Raw genomic sequence first — 21,563 nt, 5'->3', positions numbered from 1 at the left:
TCTTAGCAGCAGAATAATAATAACCTTTCTAGCATCTACCGCAATTTTCATTACAAACACAACGGTGGTCATTCTGGTACGTTTTTCAATCACAATTAGAGTAACTATTTTGGGAACGAAGGCGTAACAGAAATTCTGACAACACTAGAATTTTAATGGTAATCAGTGACAACATTTTCAGCAGAACCGAAGTCTTCCTACTAACTACCGACAGCAGAATCACAAATTTCAACTGCCTAGTCAGCAATATGTTAATTCTGGACAACACATAAATCAGCCTTTGCCGCAAGAGCTGTCACAGCAGCAATCATTGTCGCAAAATGATTCTGGTAATAATTTTATACACAGGAACACTTTCCGTTACTGCAAACAATAGCCGTAACCGTAGAACTCTTATGGCACTGCCAAGCATTTTCATGGTCACAATGGGAATAAGCAGGGAAATAGAAATTTTAATCATAATTTCAGGAATAAAGGGCACTTTAATAACAACCAGTCTTTATGCTCAAATGAACCAGATTCACATTTTCAACCGCGTCAACGGAAATAAAATAATTCAGAACCCCAGTGCACTGTTCAAATCTTTGAAGTCGCATTTGCCAATGCACCGAACGGTGTAGACGCTACGCAACAATGACTAGATGATGCCGACGACGCGCCAACATAGGGTACATCTCTTTTTGAGCACACATATTATTCGCTTAAAAGACATCATTGATTTACTGCTACGTGAAACTGAACAGCCTATGGAACATTTTTGTCATCCTGTTATTACCATTGAAGTTGGCAAACACGTGTTAAAAGCAGTTCTGGGTTCAGGTTCTCCCGTTACTGTCATGAGTGACGCTGCATTTAATCGCTGCAATTCTGATGATTCTTGTCCGATGCTACCTCTTAACAAAATCAAAATAAATGGTGCTGTACCTGCTAAAAGCGTTGAAGTTTAATCTGAAACTCATATATAATTTTCTTGTCGAGGTCACACATTTTTCGAGAACTTTCTTGTTATTCCATTATTAACAACTGAAGTCGCTCTGGGCATCGATTTCTTAATCTGACTTAAAGCAGTGCTGGATTTTAAAACTCTTGTACTACGTAACAAAATGAAGACAATATGATGTCATTAAATTTTTATCAGAGCCTCTCTAGCCAGGAACATCAATCGCCTGCATTTTCTTTCTTCAAATAGAAATATCGACTGGTACACCACACAATTTAATTCTGCTGACTCGTACTGTGAACACAACGTTGACGGCGCTGTGATTGAGATTTTCGACACGATTCAGAACAAAGTTGACAACTGTAAAGCCACCTCTGATTTTCATAAACAACAATTACGGAAAATCTTACAAACGCGTGCTCATGTTTTTGATAATGTCCCTGGCACTATTCGTGGTTTTCTTCATGAATTTCGAGTTAAGCCACGCAATACTTTCGCTCGACGACACTACACCATTCGTCTATCGTCAGAGAGATAAAGAAGAAATTAATTCCATGCTTCAACAAGGTATTATTGACCCGTCAGCCAACCCTTACAACAGTCCGCTTCATATTGTGCGAAATGAGAATGGTTCATTGAGGTTTGTTCTCGATTCGAGACAAATTAACAACATTATTATACCGGAAACCGATAGACCGCAAACCTTGGAAGAGATTATTCAGAAATTTCATGGCGTCATAATTTTTTCCTCCCTTGATTTAAAATCTAGTTTCTGGCAGACTGAATTGCACCCTAAATGCCACAAATATACGGTATTTCGCTGTTTTGGCATATGCTACCAGTTCCATAAACTTACTTTCGTATTAAACATTTCGTCTGTAGCATTGATCAGAGGTTTAAATTCTATTTTACCAGAGTATTTCAAAAATAAGATTACCAGTTATGTCAATGATATTCTCATATCCGAAAAGACCTGGGGAGAGCACAATAATACCTTGAATTCTTTATTACAAGTCTCTTTTGACCATGGTGTTACAGTCACCCTGAGCAGCTCTGAACTTGGCAAATCTAACATCAAATTTTTATGTCACGTCGTATACGTTTCTGGCATTGAACCTGACCCGGATACGCTATCCTTGACATCACCACACCCACTTCCAAACGTTAAACCAGAAGTTTTCTCGGATTGGTCAATTTTTTCCGTCGTTTTGTGCACTTCAAGACTTTAGATACCCCACATTTGTGCCAACATAGCAGCAAAAACTCCAATTGGTTCTGGGACGACCAAGCTCATTAAGAATTTGTCAATTTAAAACAAGCTATATTGGACGCTCCTCTACGTTCTCATTCTGATCTTTCACTTGACTTCGTTTCGGCTACAGACTGTTCTAAAACGGCCATTGGAGTCTATCCGTTTCAAGAGACCGAAGAAGACGGCATTGTTGTTAAGAATAGCATTGCTTTCGGTAGCCGCGTTCTGTCTCCAGCTGAACGTAACTATTCTCTAACAGAACTGTGTTTATCAGTAGTGTGGGCCTTTTCCAAATACATATTAAAAATGAAGAGATTCCTCTAGCTGTGTTTAAGGTGTCGATTTTATTTTGGCAACTAGTTTCAACGTTGTAACAACGTCAAATTCAGGCCCATACACTTGCTGACGTCATCAGAGTACGACTGATACTAGAAGTCAGTGTTGAGATATAGATGTGCCCCGTTGTCACACGGAGCACGTCCATATCTCAACACTGACTTCTAGCATGAGCCGCACGCAGTTGACGTCAACAAGTGTATGGGCTTGAATATGACGTTGTTGCAACGTTGAAACTAGTTGCCAAAATTAAGTTGACACCTTAAATACAGCTGGAGGAATTTCTTCGTTTTTTCGAATTTATATCAGCTGACGTCTCACTGTCCTCCATTTCAACTATGAATGTAAGAAGATTTTCCAAATTCCGTCACTTCTTATTTGGCAAACATACCAAGATTTATACTGATTACAGAGCGTTGGAACTTCTTATTCCAGCGAAACTCTCTCATGAGCGTTTACTTCTTTGAGCTATGTATTTACAAGAATTTCGCTTTACGGTAATCTATATTCCCGGTGTTGAAAATATTGTCGTTCATGCATTATCTCGCTCACTTGGTAGTACTCCGTCTGGTTCTTCAACAGAATTTTGTCACGCCAATTTCACTGTGTTATACATTCAACAGATAGCTTTCGAAAACTTTATTTCTTCGGCGATAACCGACATTGCTAAAGAGCAAGACAAGGATCCGATCTGGAAAGACATCAAACGGCAAAGGCCCGACAGAATCAAACCTTCTATCACACTCTACTATCGCGTTCGGAATAACATCTTATTTAAATGGTCAACACCTGATAGTCCTACCTGGCTTTTCTGCATTACCGAGCATCTAGTAAACAAATTTATGTGGTAAATACATCTCAATTACACTCACTATGGAGCCTGCAAACGCTTTTTCATTCTTCGTCAAACGTCTTATTCCTTTAATATCGAGAAACCAATTCGTCCTGTACTTATGAAGCGAAAATTCTACCAGAAACCTAAGACAAAAACATCTTCCTTTTATGTTCAGTTGACATCTAGCAGCCGTTGACTTATACGATCCTATTGTTACCAGGAGACAAGGCTTCTCTTAAATTTCGGTAGTTGTACAGCTCACGTCGAAATTTGTTTCATTCACATCTTTGCGTAAAGCTACTGGCAAAACTGTGTCCGCCGCCTTTGTTAAGAATTTTTTTAACAGAAGTTGGTCATGTTGACAAGGTCATATCAAACAACGGTGCGCAATTTAGGTCAAGTGAATGGATTTGTACTCTCATGAGCAGGAAAATCAAACCCATTACATTTCCCACTATCATGTTTCTTCAAATCCAGTTAAACGCATTATGAAAGAGGTAAACTATGTAGATTGTATTGCCAGAGGACACACAGAGATTGAGACAATCACATTTACACATTTCAGGATGTTATCTACTCTGTTCCTAACGCTTCTACCTTACTTTCTCCGTACCTTGTACTGAAAAACAAACTGCCACCTGACAGAACACGAGTACTTGTACCGATACCTAAGTCTCGTTGCTTACGTCACCATGAAATTGTGGATATATCTTTACGAAACATCAAGCGATCTGCAGAGACGAGGATTCAACGTCAGCAGCCTTCTGGAATCAAGCGAACATTTCTGGTAGGTCAAAAAGTACTTGTCAGATCACACAGATTGTCTCATAAAGGAAAACACTTGTTCAGAAAATTCTTTCTTTGCTATGACGAACCGTAAAGAATTCGTCGTATTTGTCATCCGAATGCTTTGAAGAGGGAAAGTTTGGGAACCAAACGTAGTATGAGTGTACCATATTACGAATTTCAAAGAATTTCACGAATAGGACACAACCTACTTTTTTATTTATTGTTTTATAATGTTCGATATTTCCTGATTATGTGACTTGTCAAAGTGTTCTATGAATAGGACGCACATATACTGCTTTACAGACAACACACTTACGCTATGATCTGTATTACCGCCGGATTGATATCACTACAGCCTATTTGTCTTTTCTTATCTTATAACGTTGGACTTACACATATATTAGGATTTACTTTGGTGTTACTCAGGAGAATTTTCTACCATTTATTTGATCCTGTGTACAGCCTGTTGCTTTCATACATTTTTGTCAACTGTTGGAGGGAATATTTGCTCAGACCTAGAATTTCCCTTTCTCAGGATCTATTGTCGTTGAAAGTGTTATGTGTACCAAAATCAGACTAAGAACAGCCGACCAGTTGCAAAGGATAAAGTAATCTTTACCTAGGTTTCAATAGATATAAATCTATCTTCTTCAGAAGATGTTTGCCTAAACGATAAGGACATATCACTTCATGTTGTTATAATACTGCGTCTTCTGAAGAAGATAGATTTATATCTATTGAAACCTAGGTAAAGATTACTTTATCCTTTGCAACTGGTCGGCTGTTCTTAGTCTGATTTACGTGGAACCATTGCTGTAGCGCAGCTATGTTTAAAGTACTGTTATGTGTACAGTACTGGATGTTTTATACCTATGGCTATGGGGTGTTTTCGTGTGGGAGACAACTGGTGTAGGCAAAACAGGGACTTTTATTTTGGTATATTTCAGATGTGTTGTAATATGAAGTTTACTGCATGTTTGTGTATTTGATGATGGTGTTTACTGATGATATTTAATGAGGTATATGATTATGATTTATGTGGCTTACATATATAATGTGTTATGTGAGGTTACTGATGAAATGATGATAATGATGACGAATATTATTGAGGTAATGGTTAGGGCTTAGGGATCTTGTTTTTGCTGAAGTAGATTTTATTTCATGTGATGATATTTGTGGTTTATAGGTATAAAAGATGAGTTTGGTTCAGTCATGACAGGTTGACAATAGTAACTGTTCTCCAGCTACTCGTTACTATACTAAAATTTCTTTTGTATGATGCACAGTTGTGATTTTTATGCAACTCTGGATATACTTGGTAATTTTTTCTGTATGATAGCAACACAACAGGCTACAGCCATGCTACATCTTACAGCTATTTATATTTCTGGTCTGCTTACTACTATATACTATGACTTTTTTTCTTCGCTTATAATAACCTACTGCACTATCTTGACTATTTGTTCTTGTGGAAGCTATGATTTTCTCATATGTACTTAAGGAATTAGGAAACACATACACAGCTTGACAGACAACATACTCACACCACTGATACTACTACACCTAACTTGTGTATATTCTACATTCATGCTTTGTTTTTTCAAAAGAGTTGTACGCAGGTCATACTATACTTTATTTGTCTTATGTTTTGGATAGATTGTAGAGTGTTTTACAATTGGTTTATTACCTATAGGCATTTTACTTTAGACTATGGCGTATAATTTCCTTCATGTTTATGGTGAACCTTAGTTTTGTAATTTTTGTACCACTAGCACATCTTAATCCCATGCACTTAACTGTTACAGACCCACCTTGCGCTAGTAAATGTTTCCTTTTTTTGCCATCGTCTTACCATGATTCTGTTAAGGAATGAAAGGTTTATATACTTCAGCAGCTTGGTAAAGTCAGCTTGGTACATACAGAGGTAAATGTAAGCGTTCAGGTAATGGTCATGTGGCAGACACTTTGGCTGACCATGTCTGGTGGTTTTGAACCTGATGTATTTTCAAAGTTTGTACTAATCCATTTTTAACAGGTGTTATTGAATTGAGAAAGGTCAGGCTTTGGTTTTGTCAGCAAATGGTATGATGTTTGTGACATTCTGTACTTGTTTCTGGTATTACTAAGAGTATTTATGAGGTATTTCTTTTGAAGATATTACATTAAGGAGAGACTTTGTGTATATGATGATATTTTCTTCAGATTTCATTCTGATATTTTTTTCCCTTGTATGAATGGTGTGAGACTAGAGTTACTTTCAAGTGATTTGCTGTTTTGCTAGACATGGTTTCTTTTCCTCTACAGTTATTTGTGGTTGGATACCTAAATTCTTGTTGCCCAATGATTACTCTCTTTCTGCTGTGTGATAGTATATATCTTGTCTAGTCTGACATATTCATTATTTTGACCAAATTTTTCTTGTTGCTACGATGACTGACGCATAATGAATGACTTTAAATTGCTTATTTCCAGAGGTACAATAGGCCTAGTGCACTATACAAACCTTCCTTTTTCTCCTCGTGTCCTATTTGTTCCCATAGTTAGAGGAGCTCCAATTTTTCCTGTGTGTGTGTTTATTCTGCAGAGATAGCTACCCTAGATATTGGTGTAAATAGTTTTTTATGTTAACATATAGATCTTCTTGCAATCGTATGGAAAGTGTCTCGTCTTACAGCAACTATGTTTGCACACTTCTCTGAACGTATAGAACAACTGTTTTATAGAACTGTGTTACTCATGTTACCAAATGTGACATACTTTCCTCTTGATAACTATTTTTCACATTCCACCATTATAACTTTGTATCCAATGATTTGGTCGTACTACAACTACGTTTGCACATTACACTGAATATAATGGAGTGTTCCCATACTATTTGTATGTACTATGATATACTGGACTCTATATATAGTTTTTTCTTGCTGATATTGCTAACTTGATTATTTTCTTCGTTTTAAGCCACTTCTTTGGTGTTAAGGTGCACTGTATTCTGATATTATTGCTCTTGAAGGTCAAACATTCGTGTCACACAGCAAATAAGTTTGCATGCACTTTACTCTGACATGTGGACTTCGTAAATACTTTTGAAACTGATTATTTTCTTAGTATCAAGCCATTTCGTCAGTGTTCAGATGTACTGTATCCTGGTATCCTTTTTAGCTCTTTAAGGTAATATCTTTCTCATTTTGTTTCTAGATGTAATATGTGTACTAGTTCCCCATGATATTCATTTCTTGAACATACCCTCTGGTTTTACATAAAGCATTTGTGATTTATTTGCACTCTGCACAGATACTGAATTATTTTCATTGGTAGCCTCTGTTAGCTCTCATATTTTGATTATACTGTGGCTTGTGATCGGCCTGTACTGTACTTAAGACTATACATACTGTGGATGTCTCGTGGAGACATATTTGTAATGAGTGGTTACCTTGTATCTACAGTGTGGAGGGACTATTTTTATAGCACATTCTGAGCATGCCACCTCCTCATTACTGCCAATACCAAATTTTTCTGATGAGAGTGTCTGTGGGTCTGCAAGATTCTGCTGCACCGACCAGCGATATCAAACACTTCTCATGTTGATGTCAGTGGAATTACAAGGTTAATCTTCACTGGTCAGTAGTACCAAAGACTCCTGAAGCTGGTGCCAGTGTGACTGCAAGATTGTCCTGCACTGGTCCGTATTACCGAGTACTTCTGATGACAGTGCCAGTGGGTCTGCAAGATTTTCTCACTGTGCTTTTAAAATAACATTTTTAGTGTCATTGTCTGTGGGACTGCAAGATTTTTCCCTCAATGTGTCATACAGTTTGCCTATGCACGTATGGTTGGCAGTTATTTACAAGTTTTACTGCTATGAGGACACTGTTTGTGCCGCAATCTAGGGTGGTGATTTTAGTGGCGGCGTTCGTAGCGACAAGCAATTCGCTGTAGAAACGGCTTACGAAGTCACCGCCACACTTTTAATAGCGGGCCGACCGGTCCGCTGGAACAGTGAACAGAAAGATGAAAACCCAAACACTCTGATTAAATAAAAGTCGGTACTTATCTTTATTAACGAAGATACAGAAACACAGTAGTGAACTCCGTGTCTACAGAAATCTGTCTAGTTCGAGTCGGAGCGGCTAGGTCAACGTCGGCTGACGACAAACAACAACTCTGCTGCGATGAACACACAACTGACTAGCAAGTACACAATTCGGTGGCGAGTATACAACTGAGCGGCGAATACAGAACTGTCCTAGCGCTCGCGACTCCATCGCTTAAGAACCAAGAAGCCAGCGGTGGCGTGCGCAGACTTGCGGTGATTTCCTGTCTCGCTGGCGCTACTTATGCGGACGGCGTCCGGACTTTGATGCTGCCAACCTTTTGGCAGCGGGCTCGGGTGGCATTACTGGCTAGGATATAACACTCCTCCCCCCCAAATCGCCGCACCGTCGTTGAATAATGACGTGGCGAGCGTCGACGGCGGGGGAGGGGTCTGGCCGCAGGCGTAGCAGAAGAGACCGGGGCGGAGACTGTTGTCGGTGGCAGTCCCCGGTCCGCACCCCAGCATTGGCTGCGCGGGACCTCGGGAAACACCGACTGAAAACCGAGGTCAGGGTGCACGCCTGTGACCACGGGCGCAGCTTCTGGTACTGGACGCGACGGGGCGTCGGGACCCACGAAGAGAGGCAGCGTCTCCTGACGCTGCGTCGACGGCTGCTGAGTGGGCGCCGGACAAGGCGCTGCGGTGTCAGACTCCTTGGGGGTGCCCAAGGAAAGCGGCTGCAGGACAGGCTGCACAGCCACCGCTTGGGAAGGCGGCCCGGCTGAGGGGTCGACGTCCATCAGCTCCGAAGGCGGTGGCGACTGAAGAGGGACCGCAGGCGCCGGAGCGACCACCTGGGGCGCTCCCGGATGAAGCTGCGCGGGAGGCATCAACGGGACTGGCTGTCGGCGTGGTAGCGGCGACGGCTGCTGCTGCTGCCCTGGGGGCGGCAGCGAAGTCGGAAGGCGCGGCTGGAACCCGCCGCGGACCGAATCTGTGGACAAAGAACGAGCGGCAGAATCCGGGCGGCCAGCGCGGCGCAACTGGTTCTGATGCCTCCTGTGCACCCCAGTAGCACCTTGAACAGTATAAAAACCGCGACCCTGGACACTTATCACGGTACCACGTTCCCAACGACGTCGACCGTGATAAACTCTGAAAAAAACGGCGTCGTTGCGCTGAAAACGCGTGCGATGCTCAGAAGCGGCGGGTCGATCCGGGGGGTGCAACAACCGTAGTAGGGTGCGATGACGACGGCCGTGGAGAAGCTCCGCAGGCGAAGGGCCGTCGCGTGGCGTGGTCCGGTACGACGACAGGAACGTGATGAGGGCCTGCTGACGAGAGTGCGTAGCACGAAGGCGGTCCATATGATCCTTGAATGTACGTACAAAACGTTCCCCTGCACCATTCGATTGAGGGTGGAACGGCGGAGTAAGAACATGGCGAATGCCATTGGCAGAACAAAAACTTTCAAATTCAGCAGAGGTAGATTGTGGACCATTGTCAGACACTAAAACTTCTGGAAGACCCTCGATACAAAAAATTGAAGTCAACGCCTGTATAGTTTGTGCAGACGTTGTAGACTGCATGGGCACAACAAACGGAAAATTACTAAATGCATCTATCGCGATGAGCCAACGAGAATTCCAATATGGACCAGCGAAATCAATATGTACTCGCTGCCAGGGACCGGCAGGGCGTGCCCACTCAAAATAGCGTCGAACAATCTGTAGACATCTGCGTAATCTGCTTATCAATGCCGATCCATGTACAATGACGGCGGGCAAGCTGCTTGGTGCGGACCACTCCCCAATGACCTTGATGCAACAAGTCGAGGACCTTGGATTGGAGCACTTGGGGAACCACTACACGAAGCTGGTCATTCTCGGTGCGTAACAGCAAAACTCTGTGCGAAACAGACAACAGATGACGTTGCGGATAATAGCGACGAACCACAGGATCCGATATGTCCTTTGCCTTGGACGGCCAACCACGTTGAACAAAACGTAATAGTAAACTCAGATGAGGATCCATAGCTGTCTCACGTGCCACCTGACGATAATCAATCGGAAAATCCCGGAGGGATTGATGCTCATCGGCGTCAATCTGATGGCAAGAGTCGTCAGAGGAATCGAAGACATCATCCGCAGCAATCGGCAATCTAGAAAGCGCGTCAGCGTTTGCATGCTGAGCTGTAGGGCGATACAGTATCTCATACTGGTATTGTGATAACAAAAGAGCCCAACGTTGTAGTCTCTGAGCTGCCCGCTGAGGAACTGGTTTAGACGGATGAAACAGTGACGTCAAGGGCTTGTGATCTGTTACTAAATAGAATGGTCTACCATAGAGGTAGTGATGGAATTTTGTGACACCGAACACAATAGCCAACGCTGCCTTGTCCAATTGGCTATAATTACACTGAGCTTTGTTTAGCAATTTAGATGCGAACGCAATAGGACGTTCGGTGTTACCGACTCGGTGAGACAACACAGCACCGAGGCCGAAAGAAGAGGCATCACAAGCTAACACCAGAGGCTTGTTAGGGTCGTAATGGACCAGACAACGATCATTCAATAAAGCCTCTTTAAGCTGCTGAAAGGCTGATTGGCAATCAGCTGACTACACAAACGGAACATTCTTACGGCGGAGACGATGCAACGGTGCAGCAATCTGTGATGCATTAGGTATAAACCTAATATAATACGTCAATTTGCCAAGAACTGCTTGCAATTCCTGCAGATTGCGAGGGGCGGGCAAATCACGAATAGCTGCTAAATGTGACTGGGAGGGATGAATGCCTTGAGCATTAATAACATGTCCCAGATACTCCAACTCCGTAAGGAAAAATGAACATTTATCGATGTTGCAACGTAGGCCTGCCTGAGACAACACTGTAAACAAACACTCCAAATTACGGAAATGTTCAGCAGGCGTCCGACCGGACACAACAATATCGTCTAAATAGTCGCAACACGATGGCACATTAGCCAGAAGTTGTGACAAAAAACGCTGAAAAACAGCTGGAGCTGACGCACAACCAAAAGGCAAACGCAGAAAACGGAACAACCCCAACGACGTGTTTATGACAAAATACTGTTGTGATTGCCCGTCGAGGGGCAATTGCAAATATGCTTCACGGAGATCAATTTTGGAAAAGAAACGAGCTTCCCCTAACTTATCCATCAGCTCGTCCGGTCTAGGCAAAGGAAAAGAATCAATGACAGTCTGAGGATTAACTGTCGACTTAAAATCAGCACACAAACGTAACTTGCCAGACGGTTTCTTTATAATAACTAAGGGAGAAGCCCACTGGCTCGCTGAAACGGGTTGAATAACACCGTTGTTTTGCCAACGACGAAGTTCATCTGCTACAGGTGCCCGGAGGGCGTGAGGCACTGGACGAGCACGAAAAAATCGAGGCTGAGCATTATCTTTTAACGTAATATGAGCGGCAAAGTTCGCAGCACAACCTAGTCCGTCATTAAATACGTCACTGTATTGTTTACACAAATCGGTTATTCTGTCTTGAGGAACAACAACAGAATTAATTTGCAACACATTGTCTTGGAAAGACAGGCCAAACAAGTCAAAACAGTCTAATCCGAAAATGTTTACACTGTCTGTAGCGCGGAGCACTGTGAATGAAACTGTTTTTGTATTGCCACGGAATGTGGCTGGCACGCTACATACACCTAACACAGGAATTTGTTCTCCACTATAAGTAGCCAAAGAATGTTTTGCCGCTGAAAGTTTAGGGTGGCCGATAGCCGCATACGTAGCACAATTTATGAGAGTCACAGACGCACCAGTGTCTAATTGAAAATTGAAGGACTTATCCTGGATGCGTAGCTTCACAAATAGTTTATTACACTGTCTCTTGATCGGTGCAGTGGAGGCGGAAGACACAAAATCAGCGCGTTTAGCGCGTGTTCGCTGCTTACGACAACTCGTGGGTTGGGCGGGTGGAACAACAACTCCCGCTTCACTTGCAGTCTGTACATTACTTTTTACAGCGTTTGAATTACGCTTGGGTCGCATAGCAGAGGGCTGGGTGGGTGGCTTATTGCGAACAAGTGCGAACAAGTTTATTACCCACACGAACCGTGGAAGAGTCTTTAAACGCGACCTTCTGGGCGGGCTGGCTTTGAAGAACATGAATATCCATGGGCTGGGCAGCACTAGAATTGTTCTTGCGTTTACGCAAACAAACAGTCTGGATGTGTCCTTTCCTTTGACAAAAGTGACAAACCGCGTTTCTCAACGGGCAACGTTCACGAGGATGAGCAAGAACACACTTAGGGCAGTTGCACACGCGGCTGACGAATGTGTTTAACATGACGCGGCCGGCTAGTGTTTATAGTTTGACTCTGCCGGTGGGGCCGCGGGCGTGACATAACTTGCTTAGCACAGGCAATTTGAGAAATACATGGCTGATCTAACTCACACTCAGCATAGTCAAAAGTATCTTGGGCTTCAATGATGTTCATCACAGTCTCTAATGACGGGTCAGGCAACTTTAAGATAGCAGCACGAATACGAGAATCCGCAATGTTTTGAGTAATAGCGTCTCGTAACATGACATCACTGTAGGAAGCTCCACACACACAATTAAATCGGCACTGACGGGTGAGGCCCCGTAAATCTGTTAACCACTGCTTATTAGATTGATGTGGCAGTTTCTTTAATCTGAAGAACTTGAATCTGGCTGCTGCCACATGAACTCGCGACTCGAAATACTCAGCAAGCTTGTTAACAACAACGTCATAGTCTAAAGCTTCTGGCTTGGATTCCGGGAACAACTTACAAAGTAGTCGATAGACTTCCACGCCTGCAGTGGAAATTAAATAAAGCTGCCGCTCAGTACCCGTGATTTTGTAGACTGTCATGTGCGCCTGCAACTGCGCGAAATATTCTCGCCATTCTTCTCTTGATGCATCAAAAGCACGGAAAGGTGGTGCTGCCTGTGCTTGTTCCTTTTGTGTTGGAGGATTAGCCGCTTGTTTGGCGATTGCTTCCACCAGACTTTGTATTTGCTGACTCTGTAACAAGATCAATTGTTGTAATTCGGCAGACATAGTGAACACAAATTAAACCAGCCCCCAAAATTTTATCGCTATAATTAGTATAACCAGAAACAAGTTGAACCAGCCCTGCACACGAGTTCGGAGGCCCTCGTCGCCAGTTTTGTGGCGGCGTTCGTAGCGACAAGCAATTCCCTGTAGAAACGGCTTACGAAGTCACCGCCACACTTTTAATAGCGGGCCGACCGGTCCGCTGGAACAGTGAACAGAAAGATGAAAACCCAAACACTCTGATTAAATAAAAGTCGGTACTTATCTTTATTAACGAAGATACAGAAACACAGTAGTGAACTCCGTGTCTACAGAAATCTGTCTAGTTCGAGTCGGAGCGGCTAGGTCAACGTCGGCTGACGACAAACAACAACTCTGCTGCGATGAACACACAACTGACTAGCAAGTACACAATTCGGTGGCGAGTATACAACTGAGAGGCGAATACAGAACTGTCCTAGCGCTCGCGACTCCAGCGCTTAAGAACCCAGAAGCCAGCGGTGGCGCGCGCAGACTTGCGGCGATTTCCTGTCTCGCTGGCGCTGCTTATGCGGACGGCGTCCGGACTTTGATGCTGCCAACCTTTTGGCAGCGGGCTCGGGTGGCATTACTGGCTAGGATATAACAGTGATAAACATTTTTTTGCACTTAGGACACTACTATATGCAGTGCACTGTACTAACAGTCTACACATGTAACAATATGTTTATGTCCAGCAATGATGTGTATTTATTTTCAGTTATGAAACTGTTTATGTCAAGCAATGATTTGTACTTATTTTCCGTTATGGAACTGTTTATGTCCAGTAATAATTTGTACTTATTTTCTGTCGTGTATAGTTTTAGTATTATCTATGTACTCGTATTGCATCTTTAAACTTTCGTATTCACCTTTCTACATCTTTCATAAGAATATTGTTTTTGTAAAGTAAAATTTCCCAGTCTCAGCAATGTCAATCAAATCACCTCACCTGTGAAATTTTTGTCCGCCAGACCGCGGGTGAATGATATGTGTCATGTATAACTTTTGTATCTGAGTTTTTGGTAACTGAATCGATTGTGAGCGAGCAGCGATGTTGTAAGCTGTATCGCAGAAGTTAAGTATCTTTGAGCTGCATGAGGGCACATTGGGACAGACAATGTTTAGCTCAGGTAGATAGAGCAGTGTTAGAATTAGGCTGATGATGTATGACAGTGTTAGAGTGAGGTAGCTATGAGAATATTATGATTTTAATTTAATGTCTCAGTTTATCATTTTGTTCAGTCAACATGATTATGAAACTGATTTGTGAAGGAAGGAATCTAATGGAATGTCAGGTAAACACAATAATGATGTTACTTTTTCTTTCACTATTCCTGAGCCTTCGAACTAACTTGGTTATTGTACTGAAAGTTGTTAGATTTGAGAGATAGTAAAGTGTATCGTTTGGACATTGAGGGGTTCATTAAATTTAAAATCTGCTTTGAGCACTTTTTCTCAATACAGAAAAAAATTGTGTTGTCAATTTTGCTCATATTTCATTTTCTTACCAATATTCCCCTTACAATTACTTTTAATGGATAATCCAACCAAGAATGTTCGATAAGCACTTCGATTTGCATTCTAAGACCGTAGAACTATGACTGCTCTATCTACCTAAGCTAAACATTGCGTCATTTGAGTGTCTCTGTGTAGATACAATAATGTGCAACTTTAGTATTCGGCGTGCAAGACAGAGCATTACTGCAATGCGTTATCCAGATCTGCGCAGAATAGAGGTAAGGAGAAATTATTGATTTTTTATTAATTCAATCAGGGCCAACTTATGTTATTCAGAGACAGTTGGCGATCAAACTTCGTAAAACCAGTTACTCTAGGCTTCACATCCAAGTTAATTATTAAGGCAGTTAATATTGTTCAGAATTCTTGCCATCAGACTGCTAACATTTACAGTATGAAATACTTTCATTTTCATTGTGGCAGTTAATTATTATTACAGTGCAGCTTTGCTTTCACATTACAACAGTTCATTTAATATTACAGCTCAGATCTTACGAGCAGAAACTGAGTACTTCAGACTTATTTTTATTTATTTAGATAACTTTCAATACATATTTTTCTTTATTTAGATAACTTTCAACAGAAGTTTCAGATACACGTAATAGTTAGGGGATGTGACAGCAAGGCTTGTGGCGAGATACGTGTAGAACAACCCTATAGTCCTAAAGTCACAATTGCTAAATTAGAATCCATTGGCATGTCCAGAAGAGAATAGAGTCCAGGTTGAGAAGATTATGAAAAGAAAAGTAAAAAATAATACTTGAAGATAATAAGAAGGCAGATTGTAATAATCACCTGACGGATGTTGAAATAGGAAGATTACTGAATTATTATGGCTTGGCCATAAGCAGAAGTGTTGGAATTTAGAAAATAAGAGAAAAAGCTGTGGGGGCTATATATTTCAACAATCTTTCACAAATGAAAATCCTCAATACTGTCTTTGCCCAAATAATCCTCATACTTGTTGGAAGTACAGGAGAAGTGCAACATAAGATCACAAACATTTGTTACCTGCAGCAGTATTGAATGAAATTAATTCTATCCTTAGAGATTTTTGTAATGATATTTTCGTGAAGAAATGTCTTCATGGGAAAACGCTAAATTTAAATCAATGTGTGAATTCTGTCATTTCGACCCTATTACAAAAAAATGCGTTTTTTCACATAACAACCCTCAAATTTGATGTTTATGATGCTACTTTATGCTTCAGTGATGAAGTAACGAGGAAAATGGATGTTTTGTAATTATTGATCTAGTAAAATTACTGCAATATACTTGGCACAAATAGATCAAGATAGAATCTGAAAACAGAAATTGCTAATTTAAAATGAACAAAAGGAGCTAGAGAGAAAAGCAGAGGGACCAAGAGAAGAAAAGAAGATCACTAGCTTTCAAATGATGCTCAATATGGTGCTGCAAAATATTAATGATAAGGAATTCTCATAAGTAACTATACTAAAACTGTAGTATTAAACATTAAACTGATAAACTGATTTTTCTCAAATATAGCTTTTTTATTTTCAGGGACATTATTTCCTAAAGTACTTGGGTTAGAATTATGAAATTGGATCAATTTGTACTCAGGATGGTAGTAAGTTATTATACATAAAACGAGAACCGACAACCCAACAGAAACTGTTTATAATAAGTAATGTATTAAAAAAGTGAAATTTTATTAGTGATAGGATACAAAAATTTCTTCAAATCCATGACAGGTCTTTTATTCCTTTTACTAGTAAATGCAGGCCTGTCTATTATATACAGCAGCAAAAATTTATGTAATAGGAGTAAGATATTTTATGGATAGGAGCATAGAACAGAGAAAGATCTATTGTGAACAGTCAAGTGGTATGATTGTTCTTATCATAATCAACAGCAAACCAAAGCCAGCAACAACTGTTCTACTACACCTGCAGGCAGCACAAGCATAGGGTGAAGAGAGAGTATATTAGGATACTGAACAGGTAATTCAGTATGTAAAAGGAGGTGATAATCTGGAATGAGGAAGTAGGAGAATCGATAGAAGAAAGAGCTATGGGAGGTTGTGGACTTGGTAGCGGCTATAAGACAAGAGAGAGACTAATTCAGCTCTGGAAAACATTTCAGTTAGTAATAGAGAATAGACTGCTCAAAAATCACAATAGTAGGGGTTATACTTGGAAAAGGACTGGAAGCACGGGAATAGTTCAGCTGATTTCATCATGATCAGACATTCAAAAATCTAATTCAGGATTGTAAGGTATACCCAGGAGCAGGCACAGACTCTGATCAAACTTTAGAAGTGGTGAAGTGTTTGCTGAAGTGTAAGAGACTCGACCAGAAGAAACGATGTTAATGAAGTGGATTAGTGAAGTAGCGGTCTCAGGTCTTTGTTAAGGGAAGGAGGTATGGGAGGATAGCAGGGCATTTGTAGAATTGGTAAAATATAATAATCAAAACTAAAGTAATGTGTTCACAAGCGTTATAATGACTTCAACACATGAACAATGACATTATGCGCCTGTAGATTAAGAGACAAATTTTCTTAGCTGTTTTGCTCCTTAAGCAAATCTTCAAATAACTCAGTGTTGAGAACGATCGTTCTTGTGTGTTGTAATAACGGGCAATGTATAGAAAGTTTCAGAATCTTACGAGTGTAGGGAAAAATAATATCATTACACATACTTCAAGACGTAGTAAAATAGATGGGTAGTAAGTGAAGAGCCTTATGATTGAGGGAATTGCTTCTTTACATCTTCAGTTCATTGAACAAAATTCTGGTGATGAATGAGCATCATTAGGCCACTGATTTACTACTGCATCAACAGTAGTTTGTAGTATTTCATCGGATTTCGGTAACGAAGTTGGTATGTCTAAGTTCCCCCTGAGATTTAAAAATTGTCGTTAATTGGCTGATGAAGTAGTGTAAGAAAGGAAGAAACACTGACTACCTAAAATACCCTTCAGGGCTCACTGTCTCGAAGTCATGACACTGTGTTTATCTCCCCTTGGTTCTTGGTCTTTCGACTTAATTCCAGTAAGTTCATAGCAAGCACGTATTATGTACCTACATGTTTACTTTGAAGCTGATACTACACCAGAGTATTTTATGATCTGAAGATGGCAGCGGCCGAAACCGGCAATAATGAAGTGCAAAGTTTGTGTGATCAAGATGGACCTGCCAAATAAAGTGCCAAAAATATGATCACGGACTCATTTTGAGACTTTATGTCTTCAATTGACCATTAAATTCAACGACACTTCCGGCCTCCTTGTGCTCTTGGCGGAAAAGTGTTATAATATCTTCCATTTCCTTTTCTAGATTCTCACACAGATCAACAAACATATTAAGTTCCTCCAGTTCTGATTGTGGTAAACGGACTAAAATGTGGGAGAGGGTAAAAATCTGACTAGCTACAATCATCGACACAAAGAAAGTCGATTTCTGTGTAGCTGCCGAAACTGAAACTCCTTGGCTTGAAGTCTCTGTATCTGGGAATTCTTGTATTTTCGGACAAGGTTCTATGACAAGAGTAAGTAATTCAGCAAACATGGAAATTTATCCTTTCTACCCTTCGGGCTCACAGAATTTCATAAGCCTTATTCTTCTTCCTTTGGCATGAACTTGTAACACTTTATTCTTCAGCACATTTTCCCTATTACGGGAAGAAATGAAGAATGTGAAGATTCTGTTTAAGCTGCATAAATAGGTCTTGATTTCAGGAACAGTACACGAATGGCGATCAGCTAAATATAATGAATGGTTGGCACATGAACACAAATTCCCTACGGAGAGGACTTTTGGAATTCAGCTGCCCATCCAATGAACACACCGCTCAAATTTTCTGCCCCATCGAAAAAATATCCACAAACATCGTTCAAAGTTAATCTTAGATCATTTATGCTTTCTTGTAAAACGTCAGCCAAAGCAAGTCCGGAACAACATAAATAGCCGTAATTGTGACAAAAGCTTCACAAATTATGAAAAGAAATTGTCTTTATCAACATATGAACCAGAAAGCGCAAACTGTCCGGTCTCACAAATATCAGCAGTTTCATGTGCCAGTACAATGAAAATCTTACATTTGTCAATTTTCTCAACACGCCGTTTGCACACAAAAGCGCCGGCAATGTCAATAATTTCACTTTCTCAGATAAGGCGAATCAGCGTCTGCTCTATCAAGATAATTTTTTAGATTTACATCTACTGCCTAAATTCGCAATCTTAATAGTGTGGGGTTGCTAGTCCCCCATCGGGCGCCTCCTTAGGTGGCGGATAGGGGAAAGCCTCCCAGATATGGGTGGCACCGGGGAAATGAAATACCTGGGGTGAACCAAAACTAGCAGCGTCGTGGCGTCTGTACTCTAGTAGAGTGGTCTACCAAAGGCGTCTGCACCCCATGTCAGGGGCGGTCTGGAAATTATATCGCCAATCCGTTCTGAAGCAAGCGTGGCGATTATGCTTCTCACCTTCGAGTTATGTTGTGTGACATTAATGTTAAATTTTCCGGAGTAATAGCCCCACAGTCGGATCTCCAGATGGGAGCAACTTTGATGTCCCAAACACCAAGTGATGCTGAGAAGAAGATACAGACTCTTCAAGTCTGTACATATAACTGTCGCTCTCTAATAGGCAACGACAGACTAGAAGAGATCGGGAAAGAGCTTACAAAAATCAACTGGAGTATTGTTGGTTCACGCAAAGTTCGCCGAAAAGGGGAAGACTGTCTCCGTTTGCAGTCTGGCAACTTGTTTTACTTTTGTGGTGACCCAGAAGGAAAACTCAATGGAGTTGGGTTCTTAATCAACAATAATATTGCCGATAGAGTATCTGTCTTAGAAGGAACTTCCTGCAGGACAGCTCGAATGGTCCTGAAAGTGTCGAATAGGTACAAAATACAGATTGTTCAGGTGTACGCTCCCACCTCAAGTCACCCTGACGGAGAAATCGAATCCTTTTATGAAAGTCTGGATAGCACCTGTAAAAAAGGTAGCGATTGTCACTTCCAGATGGTCATTGGCGATTTTAATGCAAAAGTTGGCACCAAGAAACAAGGCGACACAGTGGTGGGCAACTATGGGATTGACGACCGAAACGATAGAGGTGAGAGATTAGTCCAGTTCGCTGAGTACACCAGTATGTCTATCATGAATACGTTCTTTAAGAAGCACCCTGAACGAAAATGGACTTGGAGGAGCCCAAATTTCAGTGTCAAAAGTGAGATAGACTTTATTCTGTCAAACATTCCGCAGATTGTAAAAGACGTATCAGTGCTAAATAAGTTCAACACTGGCAGTGATCACCGTCTTGTGAGAGCAAGAGTCGAACTCAATGTAAGAAATGAAAGGAATAAACTTATGAAAGGGAAGAGAAGGGTAATCAACATCAAAAACCTGGAAGAACATTCCTCGAAATTCCAAGAAGTCTTCCAAAGCTAGTTCCATGTAACTAAATATGGTGATTTGGCGGAAATGATTGTTTCAAAGTGCACAAGAAGTCGGTGGCCTATGCCAAAAAAATAGACAACCAAAGAAATTCAGTGTCAAAACTTAAACCCTTTTACAACAGAGGAGAGAAATGAAAATCCAAACCGATCGTGACATGGTAACGTATTCCGAACTATGTAAGGCAGTGCGAAGAGAAATGAAAACTGACATACAGAAATTCACTGAAGACACCTTACGAGCAAGCTTGGAGAACAAGACAAGTTTAAAGTCAACCAAACGCAAACTCACGATCGGTAAAAAGCAGATTATCGCACTCGATGGAAATGACAGTCGAATGACTGAAAAGGAGGAGGTTTTGAAGTTCATCAGAGACTTTTATAGCAATTTGTATAGCAACCCAAGGGAAAATTTGAGTGTATCTAAATTAAATGATGTACTTAGTGTTCCAGATATACTCCCATCAGAAGTCAAGTGTGCTCTAGATACTATGAAGAAGGGAACAGTGCTGGGTGATGATGAACTCAGCGTTGACATCCTCAAACTGGCAGGAAAGGTAACAATAAATCACTTGGCAAAAATATTTACTTCCTGCCTGCACTATGCTTCAATCCCATTATCGTGGAACAAGGCTAAGATTATATTGATACACAAGAAAGGAAGTATTCACAATATTAAAAACTACCGTCCTATCAGCGTGCTCTCAATTTTGTACAAAATTTTCCCAAAGATCTTGTTAAACCGAATTAGTTCCACCCTAGACTCAGCCCAACCTATAGAACAAGCAGGATTCCGAAGCAATTTTAGCACTATTGACCACATTCTGACCGTTAGTGAAGTGATAAGCAGAGCGAATGAATACCAACTGCCTCTCTCCATTGCCTTTGTTGACTTTGAAAAGGCATTTGACTCCGTTAGCCATGTAGCTGTCCTCCAAGCTTTGAGTGAGCAAGGAGTGGGAGCAGCATACATTGAAGTACTCAGGAAAATCTACGAGAATTCTTCAGCTTATGTTAACACCGGCGAATCAACTCAAGAATTCCGCATCATGAGGGGTGTCAAGCAAGGCGATCCCATCTCCCCAAAACTGTTCTCTGCTGTATTGGAAATGGCTATGTCAAAGTTGAGGTGGGAAGGTAAGGGAATTAGAATTAATGGAAGAAGGCTTGCCAACTTGAGATTTGCCGATGATATTGCCTTACTGGCCAAAGACTTCGCAGAGCTCCAAAACTTAGTTACAGATCTTGCATCGGAATGTCAGCTGGTTGGCTTGAACATGAAACTTTCCAAAACAAAAGTAATGTCCAACAAATGGGTCCCAGCTGGAGATGTGAAGGTCAAGG

General features: G+C 41.1%; 1 protein-coding gene across 1 annotated transcript in view; it reads right to left on the bottom strand.

Moving 5' to 3' along the window:
* The window catches only part of LOC126474636 (uncharacterized), a 140,560-nt gene that overhangs the window by 27,669 nt on the left and 91,328 nt on the right, over positions 1 to 21,563 (bottom strand). The window contains exon 2 of the mRNA XM_050102115.1: positions 8,844 to 9,179. Coding sequence (XP_049958072.1) covers positions 8,844 to 9,179 — 336 coding nt within the window. The remainder of the gene's footprint in view (positions 1 to 8,843; positions 9,180 to 21,563) is intronic.

Source organism: Schistocerca serialis, chromosome 4 (assembly GCF_023864345.2).
Source record: "Schistocerca serialis cubense isolate TAMUIC-IGC-003099 chromosome 4, iqSchSeri2.2, whole genome shotgun sequence".
NCBI lineage: Eukaryota > Metazoa > Arthropoda > Insecta > Orthoptera > Acrididae > Schistocerca > Schistocerca serialis.
Note: the sequence above shows the minus strand (reverse complement) of the source record. Positions and strands in the feature narration are given on the sequence as shown.